The sequence below is a fragment of the Lithobates pipiens genome, unplaced genomic scaffold (assembly GCF_037356315.1).
Source record: "Lithobates pipiens isolate NorthernLeopardFrog02 unplaced genomic scaffold, aLitPip1_a1.2 Scaffold_28, whole genome shotgun sequence".
NCBI lineage: Eukaryota > Metazoa > Chordata > Amphibia > Anura > Ranidae > Lithobates > Lithobates pipiens.
In genome coordinates this window covers 171,719,872-171,737,461 of record NW_027507789.1, presented here as the reverse complement: position 1 = coordinate 171,737,461, position 17,590 = coordinate 171,719,872, and the positions used below count along the sequence as shown (strand labels likewise).

Genomic DNA, 17,590 nt, shown 5'->3' with positions numbered 1-17,590 from the left:
ATCAGTATCATTTTACACAATTGCAGTAGAATTGATGTTAACACCTTCACTCTACCTATTCCCCACGGCTGATTTAGTAATGTGGGTGGATTCTGATCCCTCAGAAGAGTTCATTGAGATGTCATTGTGTGATACACCGGAGCCAATATATCCAGGCATCCTCCCAGTCTAAATTATAGGTTTGCGAACAAAAACAAAAGAAAAAAAAATATGCTTTTGAAAATTGTGTGTCAACAGTATCCAAGATAGAAAAAAAAAAAACACAAAAAAACACATGTCCAATCAATTCATTATTGGCATATATGACACTCTTGGCAGCCACGTAGTGAATATTAATTAGGTTTTGAAAGTTGACACCCATGGAAAAGGATTTATAAGGAGACTAGTGGGGTTCATAACGTTAGTCTGCTGTGCTAGAACAGGCTGTGTTAGTCATCAATTCCTTTGCTTTGGCTTAAGATTACTTAGAGCTTGCAGTCATGGCTTTGTACTCCTCATCATCGTCCTACAGGACATCTACTGGGTCCCTAGGTGGTGCCAAAGGTCCAGCATCCAGGACCTCTGTTTCTTTTTCCAAATATGCTCCTAGTGGAGCAGGGGGAGCTTATGGTGGCAACGTAGGTTACTGCCAAGTTGGTGATTTAGGTGCTGGTTATGATGGTGGTTTTGCAGGGTATGGATATGGTGGCGGTGCTGGTTTTGATGGAGGAGCAGGAGCTGGCTTTGGTGGAGGAGCAGGCGCTGGCTTTGGTGGAGGAGCAGGAGGAGCAGGAGCTGGCTTTGGTGGAGGAGCAAGAGCTGGCTTTGGTGGAGGAGCAGGTGCTGGTTTTGGTGGAGCTGGTGGTGCATTTGGTGGTGGATATGGATTTAACCAGGGAGGAGGATTTGGTGAAGGCCTCCTTGCTACCAATGAAAAGCAAACCATGCAGAACTTAAATGACCGCTTGGCCAACTATTTGGGCAAAGTACAAAGCTTGGAGGATTCCAATGCTGAATTGGAGAAAAAGATTCGAGAATGGTATGAAAAGCAAAGTCCTGTTAGTAAAGCTGCTGATTACAGCCAATATTTCAAGACCATTCAGGATCTTCGTGACAAGGTAAGCCTTTCAATTTACTTTTTAAAGCATATGAAGACAGACCTCAACAACAAAGAGCTCAATCAAAACATTTTCCATTTGGAAATAAGTCTGTAAAGGCATAAATAATCATAAAAGTTTATTACCTCACTTTTCTTGATGGTGTACCTCTGTGTATGCTGCCAAGAATAGTACTTTATAACGCACGTCCTTTGATGACTAAACTATGTAACCAACACTGAACAATTTTCCTCCATACTTCTCAAATGGCACCTGATCTAGCTATGAACAGGTATAGTTTACCAGTCTAAGCAAAGTCTGTTCTTCAGGTGGCAGAGAACATGTTAAATTCCTTTTCAGCCAACACTGCTCTATATTTCATGACATAATTATTACTTTGAATCTAATTGCTCTGGGCGATTAACAGTCTCACATCTCTAGCTTTCAACAGAACTCAGAAAGAACATAAATGAAATGACGTACAGATGATAGATAGATAGATAGATAGATAGATAGATAGATAGATAGATAACACGTATTATCTCAAGACTTGTGAGACACCCCTAAAGCTAGCTATACACGGCTTGAATTTAAGCCAATTCCTGTTGAATCAGTCGAAATTCAAGGTGAGGGTGGCCCTGGCTTGACAAAGTCGACTTAAAAATGAACTGATCTGGATGGAAAATTATTGTGGATGGAGGAATCTGTTGATTTCCTCTCCTTCAGCAAACTGGTCAATCACTATGGTCAATGGTCACTGTGAACGCACCTCTGTATTATGTGACTGTATCAGTGAGAAGACCCATATCATCTTGTTTTAACCATATTACTATTAGTCAGTACAAGCCACTAGCAAAAAATGAGTAATCAATCACAAGCAATTCCCTAATGTCATCTGACGATATTCTGTGATAAAGATATAACGAATAAGAATATTAATTTAACTCATCAAATGCCTCTGCCGTTGGTCTTGCTTTACAAGCATGTACAGTTGTTCATATTCTTAGCTAGTGATTTTAAACGTTATTTTGGTTAAATGTAACAACTAACAACCAGTTGAATGGGTCTGTAAAATGTAGTTGTTTAGTTGTAAAGATTTAGTTACACTGGAATGCAGATTCTCATGACGGCTATAAAACATCATAATGAATGCTAATGAGCTTGTTGAGAAAACCATGCCTTGTGGGGTACAAGTTTAGGCATAATTTATGCACATTTATATTATTATGTAACATAATGGCGCTCTGCAGAATTAGGAAATATTACTCTGTGTTCTAAATGTAACAGAAATAAAGGACAGTCATTTATTTCTATGCCAAACTCACATAAACCATATCAGCCAATCAGAAACCAGCTTTCATTGCCCTGAATGCTCTACTTTGAAAAAAAAGGAAACATGATTGGAAAATGCAGATTACAGCAAATCATCTTTTTTTGAGTTGTCCTTTTAACGAAAAACACATTTGTGTCCTACAAATGCCTCTGTATTTTCATACATTTTGTTTGATGTTACATAAAATGAATTGTACTCTACTGTTAGTATGCAATAAACTACATCACGCAACTGCCGTTAAAGTGGTTGTAAACCTTTAAAATGAAGATGAACAACAAAGCATATCCTTCTATAGTGTACATTTGTCTCAATCCAAAGCACCTAGTGCCCATGTATCAAACACTAGGCCAGTCAGGCCATTTCAGATGGTCCTTGCACCTATCCTGCAGCAGCGACACCCCTCTCGTCTCTGCTTCTACCTTGGGTCAGCAGTCAGCAGCAGAGAGGAGGACAGAATTCCTCCTCCAAATCCTATGCTTCTTTGTGCAGCCGCAGAAAGACTTGTTTCTGTCCCCACCCATCTCAGCACTTGTCAGCAGAGAGGAAGACAGAACTCCTCCTACAGATCCTGTGCCTCTCTTTGCAGCGGCACAGTGCTGAATACTCCCCACAGCTCAGATCTTCTGACACTGCAGGAATTAAGAGCAAGGACTGTAACGGACTTTCACCATTCACCCTCCCTTTCCCGTGCCCTCATCCATTCACACAAATGCTAGTATTCCTTTCCTAGAGTGCATGGTGTTCTGTGAATGGATGAAGGGATAACCTTTTATTTGTCCAACCCTTCTCCATTCACAGAACAACTTGGGGGGATACCAGTTTTTTTTGTGTAATGGATGAGGGAACAGAAAGTGGAGGGTGAACAATGCAAGTCCTTCACAACACTGCTGTGGGGAGTTTCTGATGTCACTGGAGGGAAGATATTTAGATGGATTTCACACTGCGCCTCCCATAGCATCGGTGGTAAAATGCCAATATTTTTAGTGGCTTTTCCAGTCAGATTTGCAGCGCATTTCGGCGACTAGCGGGGCCCTTTTACCCCCCGCTAGCGGTGAGAAAGGGTTAAAACCGCCCGCAATACACTGCAACAGCTGTGTTTTACCAGCGGTAAGGCAGCGCTGCCCTATTGATTTCCAAGGGGAGCAGCGGTGGAGGAGCGGTAAACACGCCGCTCCTTCACTGCTCCAAAGTAGCTGCTGGCAGGACTTTTCCTGACGTCCTGCCAGCGCACCGCTTTAGTGTGAAAGCCCTCGGGCTTTCACACTGGAGTGAATGGAGCAGCAGTTTAAGGGCGGATTGCAGGCACTATTTCTAACGCTATAGTGCCTGCAAAACGCCCTCAGTGTGAAAGGGGTCTGACAGTTACCAGAATGCAACAGAACAGCTGATAATTTATTAGAGGTAACTTATGTGACTGGTGCTTTGTGCCCAAAAAGTTACTTTTTTGACCAGTGTTCAGCTTTACTAATTAAAGAAAATTTTTACAACCTATTTTGTCCCTCTTAATCCCTTTTGTGTGGTTTTGACCTACAGATCTTTGCTGCCACTAAAGAAAATAACAAAGTGCTCCTGGATATTGATAACACTAGACTCACCACTGATGACTTCAGACTGAAGTAAGTGAATGAAGTGTATCACTGCCAAAGCATACAGACTTTATGTGTCCTTTAATGTCTCAGTGTACCCAATGGTGATATTATAGTTAAGGCTGACTTCTGGTGGGCTAAATCTCTTACTTGATTCTTGTATGTTTTGAATATGCCATAATTCCTGACTCTGTTACTGTTTTAGTTTTAGGTGTTCCTGCCAATGTTAGCATGTTTCCTCAGCTTGTGTTGTTTTTTCTATAATATAAAATAATTAAGGAGAGTGGGAACACCTCATAATGGCAACCTCAAGTATATACAGTAGAACATCCTTTCTCAACCAGGGTTCCTCCCTTATGGTTCCCCCAGAGGTTGTTAAGGGTTCCTTGAGCAGTGAGCAACTTCTCCATCTCAAATGAGTAACCATTATGATCAATGTCTTTTTAGCTATCTGTGGGGGGGGGGGGGGTCTTCCCAATGACCACAAATATAAGGAGAATTCTTTTCAGTGGCCCTCACTCTAATGTACACTAATTAACTGTGAATTTTTGATATAGAAATTATTAGTAGGGGTTCCCTGAGCCTGGAAAGTTATTTCAAGGGTTCCTCCATGTTAAAAAGGTTGGGAAAGGCTGAACTAGAGCTTATGCAGAGCTCTATCAACAGAGTCCCTCAGCGATTTATGAAGTTCTCAGGTAGTTAGAACTACAGTCTCAGCTCAGCATCGTATGTATATGTGTGTGCTTCCTTATTTACCTTTAATCCATCATTAAAAGACCCAGGAATCACAAATAATATAATAATTCGCTAATACTACAGTATACATACAGGTGCAAGTGCATCATAATCATATCATGGTGGACAACAGCAAAATCATTATCAGTTTCTTTGGCTCTCTTTCATAAAATGAATCCCAATATATAGAACCAGGTCATTCTTAACGTGTATCTCCAGCCAAAATATTTTTTTTTTTACTTTTGGAGAAGGAAAGGATTACCTTCTGTTGGTTTCTTACTGTTGTCTGTGTGGCCATTGGTTAGATTTGCCCCTTTGTTTATCCTATTGGCCATTGCCACTGTACACACGGTCGGACATTCTGCCAACCAAATCCGTCGGATTTTGTCCGTCGGATTTTGCCCGTCGGATCTTGTCCGAAACTGTTGCATACACACGGTCGGACTAAGTTGTCGAAAAATCCGATCATTCAGAACGTGATGACGTAATTTCGTTACGATGGGACTAGTAGCCAATAGCTTTGATGTAGGAATTTGATCTAAGCATGCTTGGCACTTGGTCTGATCAAAATTCTCTACACATGATCGGAGTATGTCCGATCGAACCAGTTGGTCGGAAAATATTTCCAACATGTTGGAAAATTGGGTCCGACGGAGATTCGGATGGAATCAGTCTGATGCATACCACACACAGTCGGATTATCCGACGACACAGTCCAATAAGACACATTCCGACGGATTCTGCGACCGTGCTTAATAAAGAAAGTGATGGTAAATCCAAACTCTCAGAGTTGTCCCCAGAACAAGAAGCCCCCACCTTCAAGGGCTCCTCCATGTTACAAAGGTTGAGAAAGGCTTATGCAGAACTCTACCAACAGAGTCCCTGAGAGATGTAAGAAGTTCTCAGATGGTTTAACTTACCAGGACATAAAAAAACAAAAATACCAATGTTTTCTGTTATTATTCACAAGATTTTCATTTTTTCAGGTACGAGAATGAATTGGCTCTTCGCCAGAGTGTGGAGGCTGACATCAATGGCCTGCGCAGAGTCCAGGATGATCTAACTATGACTAAGTCTGACCTGGAAGCCCAGATTGAGAGCCTTACAGAGGAACTGGCTTACATGAAGAAGAACCATGAAGAGGTAAGAGGTTTAGGACTTAGGTATAAGATTAGGTAATATGGTCCAGTTTATTGATTAAGATTAAGATTCCTTAAAACACTGTACTTTCAGTTTAAATCAACCAAATGCATTCCGGGTAAATTAAAACAAAAGGCGCACAAAGCCTTAAAGTTTCTTTTTTAAATTAGAAAGCAGCCACATCCTGAGTAAAAAAGCCTGCCCCCTGCCAATTAGAAATTCACTAGAGCCTCAGTAAAAAGGCATGTCCCCATCCAACTTTTTGTAGAGAAGAACCTTTTCTCTCTGTGTGGCAGTGATCTCTCTGCAGAGGTCCAAAGCTTAACACAAGGAACACGAGTCCTTCTCTGCTACAAGATTGCAAGGGAAGGCTTTATTTTTAAAGAAAATGAACTGTAGACTTTACACATCTTTTGTTTTGTTGTACCTGGAATTTCATTAGCTTATTAAACTGAAAATGCAATTGAGCTTTTAACCAGTGTATGACTCCAGACTAAAGAAATAATAATACTTAATTGTCATTTTTTTAGGAAATGAAGGGATTGTATGGCCAAAGCAGTGGTACAGTAAATGTGGAGATGAACGCAGCTCCAGGTATTGATCTTAGCAAGATCCTGTCTGATATGAGAGCCGAATATGAAAGGATGTCTGATAAATACCGGCAAAACGCTGAAGCACAGTTCCTCGCTCAGGTAAGGGTGAAGAACTGCAAAAACTGAATGGTTTACATCACCTTTTTCAGGTATGTGGTGCCATCTTTCGCTAACTCTGGTTTGCCACCGCCACAACCTTTGCAGTTTTCTACTATTGCAAAGTAGCTTTCGCAGGACAGAGATTTAATTTGGGTACCAGCCAAAAAGGTACAATTTCCATAGGTTTTGTATGTGAGTTTCATTTATCTCCATTTCAGTCCTGAGCCTGCATCTAAATTGTACCTCTCCAAAATGGCTCTGTAGCCTAGACACAGGCATGTCCAATCTGCTAAGGCTCCATGCACACTGGATGTTAAAATAAAATTATAAAAACGCCAGTAGCTTTGCAGTGAGTCTTTCAACGTTTTTTAAAGTCTTTGCAATATCATTTATTAGTGGTTTTTACCATTTTTGCGAGTTAGCGGTTTTTAGTGTTTTTAATTTTTACATTTTTTTTGTGTTAAAAAAACCCCACAGAGTCAATATTTGGATTGCCAAAACAGCTGGGTATCACAGTAGAGCTTTAAGGGTACAGTAGCAGAAAGGTAAAAGGTTACATACATTTATTTGCCTATGCATGTTAAGGGAGCTAAGAACGGTTAAAAGTACGCTTATTTCTAAAGGTCACTTTATGGACCTTGCTAATTTGAAGTTTTTGGCACAACCTAGCATTGGTCCTCCTTTAACCATCTAATGTTCTCTTGTAACTATAGCTCTTAATTTTATTTTTTTTGGGTCGCCTTATTTAATCATATTTGTATGTTTCAGGCCAAAGAACTGCAAACCCAGGTTGTTACTGGAAGCCAAGAGGTCCAGACATCCAAAACAGAGATTACAAGTCTGAAGCAAACACTCCAAAGCTTAGAGATAGAACTACAGTCTCAGCTTAGCATGGTATGTATATGTGTATGCTTCCCTGATTTATCTTTAATCCATCATCTAAAGCTCAGGGAATCCTGAATTAATACTTGTTTAATGTAAAAAAAAAAAACGAAAATAATTCTCTAATACTATAAATATATAAAGGGTTAAAGGAACATCATAATTGTGTCATGGAGCAGAACAGCAAAATCATTGACAGGTTCCTTGGCTGTCTATCTTAAAAAAGTCCCAATATATAGAACCAGGGCATTCTTAAAGTGTATCTCTAGTCAAAACATTTTTTTTTACTCTTGGAGTAGGAAAGGGTTAGACCTTCTGTCAGTTTCTAATTGTCGTCTGTGTGCTCATTTATTTGTCCCATGGCCGTTGTCACTGTGAAAAAATGTGAAAGCAAATCCAAACTCTCAGAGTTGCCCCCAAAAAAAGAGGTTCCCATGTTCCAACGGGGACCCCTGTCTAAGAAGAGAATTTTACCTAATTTTGGGAGATCTCCTTTAAATTTTTATTGCATTTCTGTGAAAGGATGTGAAATTTACACACTGTAAGCCCTTGTACACGCGGTCGGAGATTTCGACAACCAAATCCGTCGGATTTTGTCCGACGGATTTTGTCCGAAACTGTTGCATACACACGGTCGGACAAAGTTGTCGGAAAATCCGATCGTTCAGAACGTGATGACGTTATTTCGTTACGACGGGACTACGTTCAGGCTAGTAGCCAATAGCTTTGGTGTAGGAATTTGATCTGAGCATGCATGGCACTTTGTCCGATCGGAATTCTCTACACATGATCGGAGTATGTCCGATCGGAGCATTTTGTCCGATTGGAAAACTTGGTCCGTCGGATACTCCGACGGAAACAGTCCGATGGAGACCACACACAGTCGGAATATCCGACAAAATGGTCCGATCGGACACATTCCGTCGGAATCTCCGACCGTGTGTACAAGGGCTTACACAGACAACCAAAAAAAAAAAAAAACCTTGGTAAAAAAAGTTTTGGCTATACATCTACTTTAAACATTAAAATGTATACAAAGGCTAGATTAAAAAAAAAAAAAAAAGCATAATCAGTTCATATCTGTGCAATACATAGACATTTCCCCATGTTTTATACCTTTAAAAATGCTACAAGTATAAAAAAAAAAGAGTTGATTCACCAGAAATCCAGTGTGCCCCCAACTTCCTGATTAAGCTGACAACACAGTGCCTTTGCTGCACTGAAAATATTAGGAATATTGCCAGCCCATACTGCTGGACTACAGAACTACCACTGGACTACAGAACTTTTACTATCCCCATCCTCTTTCTGTCCCACTATATATGTATCCGCTGTTTTCAAAGAGCCCACTCACACACTATGTGCAGAGCAAGGGCTCTTAAGAGATGTAGTTCTGGGGGCATGCTTACGTCAATAAGAAACTGAACTCCCAACAGTGGCCCCTGCAAACATTTTGCAGGCCACTAATGACATAACAGGGACTAATTATAGATTGCTATAGATACAATAAAAAATATAATGCTACAACATACAGGAGAAAGGGGGAGGCGTGGAGGTAAAACTGTGTAATGATTAGACATACACTTTAACTAGTAGTTAAGCAAATGAAATGGTTTAATTGGAATATGACAGATGATCTTCAACTCTATATACTGTACATTAATGTATGTTATTTTATGGCTCTCTGATTTAAGTTATAATGAAGCCAAATTATAAAGGGCCTAAACTACTATGCCCCAAAGCAATCACATGATCTACTGTGGGTTTTTTTTGGGGGGGGGGGGGGGGTGCTTGGCTAGCATGTGAATGGCACTGTAGTCAACACCAATTTTGTATTAGAGAGATCAATAGGTTGCAATCAGCTTGAAAGAGAATTTCGGGTCCACAATGTATTGCCAGGGGCCTTGACTTCCCCGTAACAAATTTTTTCTGTTATACACAGAAATCAGCTTTAGAAGCATCCTTGGCTGATACAGAAGGTAGATACTGTGCACAGCTTGCTCAAATTCAGCAGCTCATAGCTAACATAGAGGAAGAGATTTCAGACCTCAGAAACCAACTAGAACACCAGAGCAGCGAGTACAAGATGCTTCTGGATATCAAGTCTCGTCTGGAACAGGAGATCGCCAAATACAGAGAACTACTGGATGGACAAGACCTTAAGTGAGTTGATGGAACAGACAGTACTGGTCTCATGACATAGGATTGTAAAAGCCTTTCTTATTGTCTTATAGACATCATTGTCTGTAATAACTGCATAATTCACGAAAGCACCTTTCTGGTTGGGTACTCATGGGCTTGATGATCCACCAGATGTAGTTTGTATATTGAAGGTGTCACTCTTGCAGCTGGATTCATCAATTATCTCTCAATTTTGCATTATGGAAAATCAGTTGATCACAGTAACCCAACCATTTGGCTTTTTAGTTGCTCCGATACTTGGTCATAACTTTAAATTCTGTTTGAGATTCTTCACCACTGGAGTCCCTGGTGGTATTAGAAGCTGTGGTTCAATTTTTGAAAAATGTAAACAATGGTTTTAAATGGAATTGATTTTTAACTTTTTTAATTGTCACTTCCATCAAATTTATAACCAAAGATCATGCCAAAGTTTAGTGACATAAAACAGAGACTAAATTAAAAGACAGTCTTGAATGTAGAGAAAGACAGAGAATGTCATTGCCAAGTTTGTAATCTTTGTGATATAGGCTGCTCACCAGCATCTTTGGGGCCTCGCTGGACCCCCAGAGGAGATTATTGAGGTTTTGAAAGGATGGGAGCGCCACACCAGTCTGTATAGGCCTTTTTAAAGATTTTTATTATTATTATTGTAACAGTCAATGAGTTTCTGGGGCTCAGCATCCCTTCTTCAGGGCTAAAAAATAGATAATGTAAGCACTTGGATTGGAAAAAGGCCTAGTGCCCACATTATCTGTTTTTTAGCCCCGATGATGGGGGAGTTCTGAGCCACTAGAGCATGTTGGATGTTACAAAATAAAAATCTTTTACCAGGTCTATACAAGCTGGTGTGGCACTCCCATCCTTTCGAAACTTCAATTGCCAACTTTGTGACATAAGGAAGAGGATTACAGACTGCTATAGCAGAAGAGTGGTTGCTGTTGCGTTTTTTTAATGTGCAATTTACACACGTTTCCACGTCGTGTGCATAGGGCAGCCAATGGGCTGCTCTGTGCATGCTTTTAGTCCAAGCTTTTGCTCCTTTTTGGGGTGACAAGTTTAAACACCACGCGTTTACCGTAAGATTTTGCGGCGCGACAATTATGGCAAAATTGCACCGCTTTTGAGGTGCTATTAGGAATAATGCCGCCCTAACTGCTATTAGGAGTCGCTGGCAGATGACTTTTTTTAACAAAACCACATTCATGATTTATTTTTATTTTTTTAAATGTATACCTCTTTTGATCTTTTATTCTATGGCCCCTTTCTGCATAGCAAGAGCCTCTCTGTATTCTCAGTAGGCAGGTTGAAGTTTTGACACCCGCTCAGAGCCACTGTTAATAAATAAGGTAGGAATGGGAGGGCTGCTTGTTGGCAAAGATGACTACGGTGGGTACCGTCATGCTGTGCCTCTGTATGGTGTCCTGTACCTCCAAACAGCAAACCCAGGGAAGCAAACTGATCAGCATGGATTTGTAGGTCGCCGGACACATGGATTTCAATGTTTATTTTTTTTTTTGAAGCACAAGATTGGCTTCAAAAAGTTATGTGATATTAGCAAATTAATATTTGCTAATGTCTTCCTGTTTTTCTCCTCCCGGCCAATCAGGAAGCGGGTCCTGAGACCCGCTTGGCTGGGAGTCCTAAGACTCAATTGGCCGCAAGTCCTAAGTCCTGATTGGCCAGGAGGAGAAGTGACTGCCGGGACTCAACTGAAGCAGTGATTGAACAATTACGTGCCAGGGGTGATCGTTTGAGCGACAGGGGTGGGGGGTAGTTGGCTGGTTGTGGGAGGGATGGCTGGCTGGGTGGGGGCTACAGGCCGCCCCCCCAAGAAAATTGAGAACCAGCTGCCACTGGATTGGAAGAGGAGACAAGGAGAACTGCCAAGACCACCAGGTGTTTACATTAGACATGAACAGTAGAAACACCAGTAAAATGTGAGATAAAGACATATACATTGATTAATCCAACCACACAGCAAAAAAAAAAAAAAAAATGTAATATACAGTATAGTTAAAATGTTTGGTTTTTGTATCATTTTGAGCTGGAAAGTGTTACAATTCCTGGCAGGTTGTTATTGCGATGAGTTTCCCCACTAGCCAGATTCACCCTGAATGGTCACCAAGGAGAGAATTGAAGAGAACTCTTCTTTCAATAGAGACACCTGTTCCTGTGACAACTGTCTAGGAATGGATGTCTCCCCACCTTTGGAGGGACCTCTCGCTTCCTGTTTTGTCTCTGAGACAGGACGTAGAATCTTCCTAATGGGACCCCAACCCCAAATAATGAACTGGCAGAGGTTATAACCCTTCACTATTGTATCCGCAACCATTTTACATGAATGTTCAAATTCATATCTCATATGAAAAGTCATTAATCACATTCTGTAGCAATACATCATAATTAGATGTAATCAAATTAGCATTTTTTGGGCTCTTGGGACCTTCACTTATTATTAACACATAGGGGTCAATTTATAAAACATTTGTTGGACGAATGTCACAAAAATCAGTCAGATTGCACAAATGTTGCTGTGTTTTTGCCAATACTATGACTTCCTGTGATCATCAGCTCCGCCTAGTGGTCAAAATGCAGTATATTATCTGATTGGGGTATTTTAAAAAAATACAATGTTTCAGCCACTAGATGGAGCTGATTATCATAAGAAGTTATGGTGTTAGAACAAATACAGGGTCAATTTATGCAGTCTGGATGAATGTTTCTGAGACTTGTCCAATGAATGTTTTCTAAAAAGACCCTATAGTGTCAATCCTATCCTCCCCCCTCTCTGTTTTTTAAAGGTCAGCAGCTATAGTATTTTGTCAGTACCATTTAATTTGCCATGTGCATAGGCATAAGTGAAATAAATTACAGAAGGTAAATATAGTTTACTATATTTGTGGTCAATTACTTACTGTATAAATGTGCAAACAACCTTATTTTTTTTCTCAGAATTCCTGGTGTTGGTTCAAGTACGACCACTACATCAACGTCTTCTTCTTCTTATTCTTCCACAAGTAAGTAAAGTAATATCAAAATATCACCAAGGGATTAAAATAACACTGTGATCCAAAGCAGATTTACTGTTTTTTGATTTCTAGCTTGAGGGCCGGTTCACAGCAGATGCGGTTCAGGAAAGGCACGTTCTGTCTGCGTTTCCGCAGGTGAACGCGCTGCCCTTGTCATCTGCATGCGGGTGCCAATGTATTGTTAATGGCACCACAAATGCACCACAATTGCAGATCGCAAGTACTACTTTTCTCATGGTCCAGTGCATTTTGAAGTCTATTTGAATGAATGGACTGTCAAAGTGCACCGTGCGGGACTGGGCATGTCCTCGTATAATGCCAGTGTGAACCGGTCCTGAATCACAACAGCACTCCTGCATGCTCTAAAATAGTCCTTATTGCCAATGGTGACCTTTAAAGCGTAACTCAATTTTTGCTGAGAAAAAAAACAATCCCCACTCGATGATCATACATTGCAGAAATGTTAACACATTATGCTGCAGATTCCAACCTGTTTCTGCTCTGAAGAAATACCTGTTTGATTGGTCATGTACTTTGCGGACTGATTCTGAATAGGAGAGACTGATTCATTATAATCATGTGTGCCCTCTCTGTGTTCTGATGATAAAAGTTGCAGTCTACATCCCTTTAGAAGTCTTTAACCTTTGGGAAGTATCATACCAAATGCAAATTCTTACTGCAGAGGATGCCTAAAACTGATTTATATCTTAGTGCAGACTTCTGGGAAAATCAGTGAGCCAATCATACAAGGAGGAAATTAGATTGGGTGTGTGTGTGGGGGGGGGGGGGGTTCTGGTGTACAAACCACTTCCAGGTTGCCATATTGCATTGGACTTTTCAGTAAATTATTATTATTTATTTTCTTTATTGTTTTATGAAAGTTGAGTTATCCTTCAAAGACCAAGAGTACTGGCCAATAGCACATATAATGCTGGTAAAACAGTGCTGTTTCATCAGTGCACATTTACTTCCAAGCGCTCTTGGCGCACAGGTGCAAGTAGCCTAAAGCATTAGTACTCAACCACTTGATCGTGGCCTTCCTTCTTCCTGGACTTCAGACAGCTGTACATCCCTTAACCTCCCACATTGTCTTCTAGCTCTTATAGTGTCTTCCAACCTCCCATAGTGGCCCACAATATCCCCAGATCCCGAGAGCCCTCAGCCTTCAGAATGCCCTCCAACCTCCCACCTCCCACGGTGCCTCGTATCCTGCTGAAGAACCTCCAGCCCTCCATTGTGCCCCCATGCTCCAACAGTGTCTCCCAGCCCCTCCAGAAACCTCCTACAGGGTCACCAAGTCCACTGCAGAGTCCACTAACCCACACCTTACCACCTCTCACCCCCATAGTCACACCCAGCGTTTTCCCATACGTTTATTGTGTGAGTATAAATGTTATTTTTCTACTATTGGGGCAAGGAAGGTTTTGGAAAACTTTATCAGGCCCTAGTATCAAAAAGATTGAGAACCCCTGGCCTACAGTATAGTGGGACCATTGGAAATGGACATGAAGCTTATGGGCAGGGTCATACACCACCAGTGCTCATGGAGGTGTACTTCAGGTGGAGCATGCTCGTTAATGCCCGGGACCAGGCTGGGACTGCGGTCATGTGAAAAGTCAAGCATTAATGCAGTTACCCAACTTTGAAATGAGCCTCACTGTGTTTAGTGCTGAAATGCAGAGTTCCTCTAAAGGGGGGGGGGGTTTGCCCCATGTTACACACTACTGGTATGTTATGCATTAGGAGGGCCTGTGCTCACTCCAACAGTTCAGCTCCCTCTGTAACCTCCCTCCCAGTAACAGAATGGGGTCATACCTTGCACATAACGTGGAACTCATGCGTGTCCATTAACTTCCTCCTTCTCGTACCTTGTGACCAGGCCTTGTATCCCTGTAATGCATGTCTGCTCCCGGTTACCATGGGAGATGGACTGCTAGGGAGGGAGCCAAAGCACACTACTAGAGGATCTGCCACCTAACCAGGCACCGTGCCTAGCGGTTGGTTGCTTTTAGTGTGTTTGTCACCTTGGTTACCCATGGCAACTACTTCCTCTTTCTTGTCTTCCTGAGTCAACCTATTGTAGTTGCGTCCCTCACACCCAATAGTGGTTTACAGACCCAGGCAAAAGTGTGTCTCCTATCTAACCCTAACTGTGGCTGCCCCGGCATTCATGCAAAGGTGGAATATAGGAAAAAATCTATATTGGCGATATCCCAGATGCTGGTGTCCCAAAGAGTTGGAGTCTTCTGCTCCAGCAGCAGCTCTTTGGAACGCACGGCTCAGCCAACCTAACCTTTTCTCTTATGTCCCTGTTTATAAAGACATAAGGCCAGTAGTTTGGACCCAAAATAGGCCAGCAAATATATACCAGGGAGGTGGCAAGCAGGGCTGGACTGGGACAAAAATTTGGCCCTGGACTTCATCCAGACCAACCCACTTTAATTTTGCAAACAAGCACAAAAAAACTATACGGAATTGTGAAAAAAAACATAAGTAGCATAACATAAGGAGTCCTCACTAACCTCTTTTATTATTTCACTTATTCTCCTCTGTATTTTTCTCATCTTTCTCACATCACTGTGTGAAGTTGAGGGCAAGCCGCGCCACCATTATTTTGTCACTGAAACCGGCCCATTGAGCCATCGGCCCACCGGGAAACTCCCTGTAGTCTCAATGGCCAGTACATGCCTGGTGGCAAGAGACATTAACCCCTTCCCACTGGATAGGGCAGCCATGCAAACTAGCTCACAGTAGGCAACCTGCCTACAAGCTGAAATAGTATATTGTACTGTATACAATACTTTACTTATGCCAAGCTTCTTGAGGTTTAAAAGACATGTTGATAGCCTGTATCTTTATATACATGTACTATATATTGAGGAACTAAATTATAACGTTTACTTACAGCAGCATCTACAAGAAAACCTTAGACCGAAGCACGCAACCATCAAAGATATGGCACTTCAATACAGCCTGTTGTATACTGCATCTTACCTTTCTACTGACCGCTTTCAGTCTTCCTGCAAAGTTCCTTGATTTACAAGGAGAATCATTACATGGTGTTTCTCTGACTTCTTTGGTGTTCAATAAACTTTTTGTCTGTTGCAAATTATCCTTGTCTTGTATATTTATCTAGAGAATAATATATACCAAGAGAATAATAAAAAAAATTTTTTGGGGGGGAGCAAAAAATCATCAATTGAAGCCACTGTGCCATCAAACGCTGCCACTGTGCCCATCAAACGCTGCTATTGTGCCATTAAACACTGCCACTGTGCCTTCAAATGCAGCCAATGTGCCATCAATTGCAGCCACTGTGCCCATCAAACGCTGTTACTGTGCCTATCAAACGCTGCCACTGTGCCCTCAAACCTTGCCACTGTGCTGTCAATTAAAGCCATTGTGCCCATCAAACGCAGCCACTGTGCCCAAACGCTGCCACTGTGCCATCAAACGCTGCCACTGTGCCCATCAAACGCTGCACTGTGTCCAAACACTGCCACTGTGCCCATCAAACGCTGCCACTGTGCCGTCAATTAAAGCCACTGTGCACATCAAACGCTGCCAATGTGCCCTCAAACGCTGCCACTGTGCCCATCAAATGCTGCCACTGTGCCCATCAAATTCTTCCAGTGTGCCCATCATATGCTGCCAGTGCGTCCATTAAATGCTGCCAGAGTGCCCATCATATGCTGCCAGTGTGCCATCAAACACTGCCACTGTGTAAGACCGCTGGGCAAATACGGTGTGAATAAATACAATACGGTGTAAATAAATAAAGTATTGCAATGACCGTCATTTTATTCTCTAGGATGTCTGAAAAAATATATATAATGTTTGGCGGTTCTAAGTACCGTATTTATCGGCTATAACACGCACCCCAAGTTTAGGAGGGAATTTTAAGGAAAAAAACTTTTAGGAGCGAAATTTAAGGAAAATAAACTTACATTTAAATGCCCATCAATGCACCCTTATCAGTGTCCATCTGAAGCCTTGTCGGTGTCATTTGCAGCCTTGTCATGCAGCCTGCCCATCATTGCAGCCTTGTCATGCAGCCTGTCCATCATTGCAGCCTTCTCATGCAGCCTGTCCGTCATGCAGCCTGTCTGTCATTACAGCCTTGTCATGCAGCCTGTCCGTCATTACAGCCTTGTCATGCAGCCTGTCCGTCATTGCAGCCTTGTGCATTGTTGTCCCCTCAGTGATAATGTCAGCTTTTATTTTTAAAAATGGCGCCGACGAGATGTCCTGTGTATCTCGGCGGCGGCCGGTAGTTCTCGGCGGCTTTTCGCCACTTTCGGCCGTACTCGGCTTTCAGCCACACTTGGCGGGTTTCGGCCGCTCTCAGCCCTTCTCTGCGGTTTACCGAGAAGGGCCGAAGGTGGCCGAAAGCCGTGAGAAGGGCCGAAGGCGGCTGAAAGCCGCTCAGAGCCCAAAAATCGCGCAGAAATCGGAGGATCAGTGTATAACATGCACCCGTGATTTTCCCCTGATTTAAAATACGGTAATTTTCTAGCAAAAAAAAAGATTTTAACTAGTAAACAACAAATCTCAAAAAGAGGCTCGGTCCAGAAGTGGTTAATACCTGGGTATTTGCAATACAAATGCACACCACACTTTTCATATATTTATTTGTAAAAAAAAACTTTGAAAACCATTTAGCATTTTCCTTCCACTTCACAATTATGTGCCACTTTGTGTTGGTCTATCACATAAAATCCCAATAAAATACATTTACGTTTTTGGTTGTAACATGACAAAATGTGGAACATTTCAAGGGGTATGAATACTTTTTCAAGGCACTTTATGATCACTTTAAGAGGGGAATTTGCTTTGGATATATCCTCTCAGCTGCTGCTGAGTCTCTGTAACACAAGGTAATAGGGAAGTCTCCCTTATAGGACACAGATAGCAACAAATGTATAAATAACTAACT

General features: G+C 41.7%; 1 protein-coding gene across 2 annotated transcripts; it reads left to right on the top strand.

Annotated features, from left to right (window-relative positions):
- The first annotated feature begins 391 nt into the window (after nt 1-391).
- LOC143935813 (keratin, type I cytoskeletal 19-like) lies at nt 392-15,766 on the top strand. 2 transcript variants are annotated; one of them, XM_077459924.1, is made up of 8 exons: nt 392-1,097; nt 3,943-4,025; nt 5,717-5,873; nt 6,401-6,562; nt 7,331-7,456; nt 9,387-9,607; nt 12,578-12,642; nt 15,565-15,766. In XM_077459924.1, the coding sequence occupies exons 1-8, from the start codon at nt 480-482 to the stop codon at nt 15,582-15,584; spliced, it is 1,452 nt and encodes a 483-aa protein (XP_077316050.1). In that variant the 5' UTR covers nt 392-479; the 3' UTR covers nt 15,585-15,766. The 2 variants fall into 2 exon arrangements, with proteins under 2 accessions (XP_077316050.1, XP_077316048.1); XM_077459922.1 differs by having other exon boundaries at nt 393-1,097; nt 15,562-15,766.
- Nucleotides 15,767-17,590: the final 1,824 nt, after the last annotated feature.

Bases quoted from the DNA above. Each gene is read 5' to 3' on its own strand.
- LOC143935813 (XM_077459922.1), top strand. From the start codon at position 480: ATGGCTTTGTACTCCTCATCATCGTCCTACAGGACATCTACTGGGTCC. The intron at 4,026-5,716 runs GTAAGTGAATGA...TCATTTTTTCAG, and splicing joins ACTGATGACTTCAGACTGAA to GTACGAGAATGAATTGGCTC. The intron at 9,608-12,577 runs GTGAGTTGATGG...TTTTTTTCTCAG, and splicing joins CTGGATGGACAAGACCTTAA to AATTCCTGGTGTTGGTTCAA.